This window comes from Fulmarus glacialis, unplaced genomic scaffold (genome assembly GCF_000690835.1).
Source record: "Fulmarus glacialis isolate BGI_N327 unplaced genomic scaffold, ASM69083v1 scaffold10646, whole genome shotgun sequence".
NCBI lineage: Eukaryota > Metazoa > Chordata > Aves > Procellariiformes > Procellariidae > Fulmarus > Fulmarus glacialis.
Genome location: NW_009217474.1, coordinates 4,194 through 11,192, shown reverse-complemented (window position 1 = coordinate 11,192; position 6,999 = coordinate 4,194). Strand labels below are relative to the sequence as shown.

At 43.2% G+C, this 6,999-nt stretch overlaps 1 protein-coding gene across 1 annotated transcript in view; it reads right to left on the bottom strand.

Annotated features, from left to right (window-relative positions):
* Positions 1-507: 507 nt before the first annotated feature.
* LOC104078149 (zinc finger protein 512-like) overlaps positions 508-6,999 on the bottom strand; it is a gene marked incomplete at both ends in the record, with an annotated part of 8,195 nt that continues 1,703 nt past the window's right edge. Inside the window, 4 exons of the mRNA XM_009579684.1 lie at positions 508-594; positions 982-1,106; positions 2,373-2,456; positions 5,079-5,168. Of these exons, the coding sequence (XP_009577979.1) occupies positions 508-594; positions 982-1,106; positions 2,373-2,456; positions 5,079-5,168 (386 nt within the window). The remainder of the gene's footprint in view (positions 595-981; positions 1,107-2,372; positions 2,457-5,078; positions 5,169-6,999) is intronic.

Here is a 6,999-nt window from a genome sequence, read left to right as displayed (position 1 = left end):
TTCCAATCTTAATGATTCTATGATTCTAGGAGACATTGCCTTCTTTAAAGTAATAGCAAAGAGGAAAAGCAGATTGTAGCATTAGTATCTTTACAATCAATAGAGACAAGAACTAAACTGCTGCTTCTGCTTTTTTACCTTTGAACTTGTAAAGAACTGAAATCTAGTCTACTCTGGATGTAGAAAAACTCCTACTTTCTAGCAAAGGACTAAAAATTGCAGCCTAATGAGCAATCTTTTTTTTTTCTGATTGAGAACGCCTTTTATGTGAGACACAACCAGCCTAAACAGAAATTCATCCCCTCAGAAATTTCTAGGATGTAGCATGCCTACCATCTCTGGTAACATTCTACTGTTTTTTCAGATGTCAAATCTCACAGGAAAAATAATAGGTAGACAAGATTTGAACAGCTACAACATTTGAAAAAACACACCATGTTCTGTTTCTGTGTGCACCAGGGAACGAACAAAAGACTGTCTTGCCTGTAGGATTTCTAGATGTGTTACCTGATTGTTATGGTCTGCCATGACGTGGTATTTCATCCCTCCTAAAGACTTCAGCTGCTTCCCACAGTGATGACACGTGAACATTTCCTAGAAATAAACAAGGACATGGTGCATGGAACTGTAAATTAACCAAAGCAGTGGGAAACTCTTTGGGGGAACGGAGCTGGAGAGCTGAACATTTTATTTATTTGGGCCTGGTAACTGCCCATTAAGAACAGAAGCGATTTTATGGAGCCTAAAATTTAGGGGAACAATGAAATAGCTACACCATTGTTCACTACCCCAAACCTCCAGCAAAAGGCTAAGCAAGAATAATCAAGCGCAGCCTCTTACAGACATATAAAGGACTCTTCCTTAGAGACATGATGATGAGATGAAACTGGTTTTAAATGCAACACAAAATAGTGTGCAGGCATTTCTATCAGTAAGCTGAAGAGGAGTAAAGAAAACCTTGCTCATCTCTCATGTTCTTACCTGCCTGCAATTTACCATATGTTTCTTCAGTCCTTCTACAGTCTTTCTCACCACAGCCCGGCATGTTGGACAGGTAACTCGGCCTTTGTCCTGAATTTCCAAAGACCATCGCTCTTCCATACTACCTGTCAGAACAAAAGGTTTGGAATAGAACTGCAACACAATTATCTTTTTTTTTCCTTCAGTGTGCACAATGAATCCTAGAAGGAAACAGGTCACATGCTACCAAACTTGTGTCCAACTACACTTCAATAGGTTTAGCTCACTTGCAGCTTTAAATGTGTCATGTGAAAAGGCACACATCACTCCTTTTGGGAGATCATTTTATAAAAACTCTTTAATCCTACCATCCCCTTGCAATGAGTGTTCTTCCACTTGTTCACTAGAGCTTTTTCCCTCATTCATTTTTATTACACAATTACTTTAGCACGCAGAGTAAACTTTTCTTTCGGCAAAAAGGGTTTTCACAGTAAAAGTAGTCACAGATGTGACTGAACAGTTTCAGACAAAGTCCACGGTTCAGTTCTACTAACCAAATCTTTAGAACTCCACTTATGTTAACCAGCAGTTTTGGCACTGAAAGTGAACAGAGCTGCACCACCAGGCCAAGTTACTCAACAGCCAGGGAAAAGTACCCTGTGTGGCGTGGTTTCCAGTTCCTGGCCTCTTTTTGAAATGGCAAGCAAAAGTTGGCATAATCCACAAGGATTATAAATTACTGAAATGGGTTCTGGGAAGAAAGCAGCTTAGCAGCCATCTACTTGAATTCCTGTCATAAAAAGATCTAAAGGCTTTCCTCTTTGCCCAGTAATAACAGGCAGGGGTTGTCCCTCCCCAGGTGGCTGGGGGAAAAGTCTGTGAATCAAATAGCACTTGATTCGGGAGTATTTAATGACTGCTGTGAGCTACACATACTAAGTCATTCCACTTGCTGAGTCAAGGCTAATGTTATTTTTCTAGGATGGACTGCTTGGGTCTCTGGCTACCAAGTTACCAGAAAAGGTGATTTGGCAGCAACAGCTACAGAGTTTTTCCTGCAAACATATTCTGCTGAGTAAAAAAGTATAAATATTGTTATGAGTTTTATCGTGAAACTACTTTAACAGGCTTTTGCTCAGTTCAAAAAGGGATTCCCCCTTCACTGTTCCATTATGCAGTGGTAAAACCACGTGGAACTACACTATTAGGCAGTATGCAGTCCCTCCAATCTTGCTCTGCGGTACTGACACAGTGCCAAAAGGACAGCAGCCAGTTCTTCCTTGTCAACAGTAAAGTGAACGACAAAATGGGAACACCAGAAACGTAGCTGTTGCTCAGATTCAAATCCTAGAATCACATTTATCTTTTAGCTGCTTTATAAACAATTCTGAGCAACTGCTTCTTCTTCTTACCTGTGCCATAGGTTTCTGGTTCTTTCTGAACACAGTGGCCTTTTGTTTTGGAGTTTTGTTGTGTTCCAGCTTGCTGTTTTTTTCCTGTTATAACACAAACAAGAAAGACCAGAAGACTTAATTCTGTGAGCCTTGTTACAAAAAAGCAGAGATTTTTTGCTAGGAGGCTGTCTGAAAGCTACTCATTCAGAAATGTTCAATGCTTCTTTTTTTTTTAAAGGCATTTCAAGATTATGTTGTCTACTCCCTTTCAAAATCCATAGCTATTTACAGCTGCAGGCATTAGTCCCATCCATGTATTTGTAATCTGTATGGTTGTTCATATACAAAGCTCAGGGGATGGGAACTCTCCACACTGAAACATCCTCTGTTCACAGTATGGCTGAGCCAATCTAATGACTTGTTGACAACCAAATGGACAGTCCCATTCCTCTACTCAATCCTGTTTTCTTTAGACTAAACAACTCTTATTGTTTCAGTATTTTCTCATGGCTTTTTGCTCTCTTCTCGTCCCTGTTCTCTTCAGTTGGTCCACTTTGGGCAACCTGTGCCAGGGTTTGACCACCCTCACAGTAAAAAAATGTATTCTTGTCTGTAGATAGAACGTTGTGTGTTTTAATTTGTGTCCGTTGCCTCTTGTCCTGTCAGTGAACACTATAGAGAAGAGTCTGGCTCCCTCTTCTTCATTCCCTCCCATCAAGTATTTATACACACTGATAAGATTCCCCCTGAGCCTTCTCTTCTCCAGACTGAAGAGTCGCAGCTCTCTCTGTCCTCATAGTAAAGATATTCCAGTCGCTCAATCATATTTGCACCCCTGTATTGGGGAGCCCAGAACTGGACACAGTACTCCAGATGTGGCCTCACCAGTGCTGCGCAGAAAGGATGATCTCCCTCGACCTGCTGGCAATGCTCTTCCTAATGTAGCCCAGAATGCTGTTGGCTGCCTTTGCCACAAGAGCGTGTTGCTGGCTCAGTCAGCTTGCTGTCCTCTAGGACCCCAACGTCCCTCTCTGCAAAGCTAGTTTCCAGAAAGTTAGACCCCAGCATATGCTGGTACATGGGGTTATTCCTGCCCAGCTGCAGGACTTCACATTTCTCCTTGATGAACCTCAAGAGATTCCTCTCTGCTTAATTCTCCAGCCTGTCTGGGTCCCTGTGAATGGCAGCACACCCATCTGCTCCACCACCACCCCTCCCAGTTTTGTATCATCCATGTGCTTGCTGAGGGTACACACCGTCCCATTGTCCAGCTCATTAATGAAAATGTTAAACAGTACTGGCCCCAGTATTTACCCCTGGGATATACCACTCGTGATGTGCCTCCAACTAGACTTCGTGCTACTGATCACAACCTTCTGGGCCTGGATGTTCAGCTGGTTTTCAATCCACTGTGTACTTTGTCAGCTCATCTATGAGGATGTTGTGGGAAACAGCACGAAAAGCCTTACTAAAGTTGAGGTGAACAACATCTACTGCTGTACCCTCGTCCACCTCATTGTAGAAGGCTATCAGGTTGATTAAGCATGATTTGCCCTTCATGAATCCATGCTGACTACTCCCAGTCACCACCTTGTCCTTCATGTATTTGGAAATGCTTTCCAGGAGGATTCTCTCCATCACCTTTCCCTGGGACTGAGGTGAGGCTGACCAGCCTGTAGTTCCCCAGATCTTCCTTCTTTCTGTCCTTGAAGATAGGACTTGTACTTGCCTCCTTCCAGTCTTCAGGAACCTCTCCCACCCAGTCACACTGACCTTTCAAAGATAATCAAGAGTGGCCTCACAATGACACCAGCCAGCTCTCTCAGCACTCAGTGCAACCTGCCAGGCCCCATGGGACTTAAGTATGTCCAGTTTGTTTAAGTGCTCTAACCTTGTCCTCCTTCACTGTAAGGCTTCCTTGCTCCAGACTTTCCCTCTGGTCTCAGGCACGTGGGAATCCTGAAGGATTCCTTTAATTGGTAAAGATTGAGGCACAGGAAGCATTGAGTACCTCAGCCTTTTCCATGTCATTTGTCACCAGTTCCCCTGCCCTGTTCAGCAGTGGACTCACGCTTTCCCTAGTCTTCTGTTTGCTGTTCATGTACTTGCAGAATCCTTTCTTGTTGCCTTTCACATCCCTTCCCAGATTCAGCTCCAGGTTGGCCTTGGCTTTCCTAACCTCATCCTTGCAAGACTGGACAGCAAATGTATACTTTTCCTGTGTCACCTGCTCCTACTTTCAACACTTGTACACTTCCTTTTGCACCTAACCACTGATTAACAACCCTTTGAAGGCATGAAAGACGTATGATATCAAGCATTTCCCCACTCCGTCTCTGTGGTAAACGAAAATCAAGGTGGTTGGGTTTGATTTCTCCTTAATAAACCCCTATTGCTGTTATCATCTACTCATTAATCTCCAGATGTTTACAAGTAATTTGTCTGATTATTTAGTCCAGAATCTTTTGGGAAACTGAAATGAAACAGACTAGCCTACATTTCCCCTACTTCCTTTCCTCTCTCCCTTCGTTGGACTTTTAAGAAAGACTGAAATTAGAACAATCATCTCCCACTGTAAAACAGAAACTAGTCAACAGTCCCCTATAACAAAATACCCAGAATCAGAAATAGAGTTGGAAGACAGCAGAGGATAGCATTTGGGCAGAGAGGAAGTCTGAAGTACCTGAAGGCTTGTAACTAGGAATTACAAGTTATTTGTATTACCCAAAATCTTCTGCTTCTTCTTGGGAGAGTCTTTAAGATCTTCGCCTTCCCCTTGCTCAGATTTCCTCTTGCCTTTCAATAGTACTTCTGCTAATGAGTAAGAACAGAAATGCTTCAGTCTCATTATTCAGTCTGGATAACAGCTTTGAGTCTGCTCCTGCCTCAGCTTATCCTCATATTCAATACTTAAAAAAAAAAAAAGTAGTTTTTCTAAGGCACCTGGACACCAGTGAGGTAGGCACAGCCTTTTGACTCAGTAACTTTTAGGCACTCCAAAGCCTGCAATCCTCCGACACAGAAGATAGGGAAGAAACAGTGCCACAGCATGGTCTGGGAAAAAAATACTCCTCAGGAAGAGAGCCAGAAGGTGCTAGGTTATGTCATAAAAAGCTCATCTGCACACACACAAAAAGGAGCATAGAGAAAAAATGGCAGGCGGGGAAACCCAGATAATATCCTGCCTCCCCTCACTATTTCCAGGCCTATCAAGGCCTTATCTCCATGAACACAGAGAAGTACAGAACCACAATGGCAGGCAGGGGAACACAAATTATGGACTCAAAGAAACAGAGACCTTCCCCCCAGGTCTGTCCCAGGAGACCCACCAGGATGAGTCAATGGGAGCCGCCCTCTGGAGCACCCTTTGGAAGGCAGGGGAGCGGTGAGAAGGGAGAGTGTGGTGTTAATGCCTCGGGTTACGTGACACACGGGATGCTAGCGAAGAACAACTCAGGATTACACACGACTGGGATGTTTAGGAGTGGTACCAAAGGAAAGGAAAGGGAGAGAATTAGCTGATTTGGGGAGGATCAAATGTGGGAAAATAGAGGTGTAAGAGAATAAAAAGGGCCACTTGCTTGTAAACAGGTGGTTGGTCCGTATACAAGTCTGGTCACGCCTGACACCAAATCAGAGGGACCGGGAAGAGCAGTGTCTGTGAGCGTGACCCTGTCTGTAAGGAGGTCTACACAAGCAACTGGCATGGCTCTGCGGGCCTCAGGGCCTCGTACGTCCACGCACCAGCAACTGAGGAGACCATGATCCAAAGGCCAGATACTGAGTAGGCCGAGTGTTCAGCTACAGGAGAGATCCATATCGCACATGTGTGCACTCACAAACGTACAGATACATATATATGTACTTCTTTTATATATCTTTTTTATATATGTTTCTTTTCTCTCATCCTGATCAGCCAGAGAGGGAAACGGGATGGAAGTTGTTGGTGCTGTTCGTGTGAGTGCTGAGCGCGCCTCTTCATGTTGATCTGCGCGGCTGGCTGTGTATACATGTTGTATATGTGTGTTTATACCTACAGGAATACACACTTAGCCTCGCTACTGGTTGGACCTGGGCAACCTGCAGCAACCTCACTTCTATCAAGCTACCAGATTCAGCTCTCCCCACAACAGGATGGAATACAGATAAGATACTTAGAGATAAGAAGAAAGTGCATTAAAGAAGAGCGAAGTTTTGGTGCTCTGTCACACGAGAAGTTTGGAAAACAGCTCCTAGGCCAGGAAATCTGAATGTTCCTACAACAACATAAGACCCAAACCACTCCAAATCAGAAAATCGTAAGTGACAGAAGTGAGAAAATAAAAGAAATAAAAACGCTCTTTAAAAAAAAAACAATCTACCAACCACAAAAGCTGTGTCCAGTCCAGAATACTACTGAATGGTCCCCTTTTCCACATCTTTACTGTTGTTTGTTCTATTTTTAAAGCTCTCAAAGCATATTCCTGATATGATTGCCAGAACCCTTGTACATATCTCTTCTACAGATAAAACTGAGTTCAGTCACAGAATCATTAATTTCAATAGACAAGTCACTCAAAAGGAACTGTGTAACATCAGAGAATTTTATCTATGTTTCTGCAGTGGAGGAAATTTATTTCTCCTAATACATGAAGAGCATTACCAA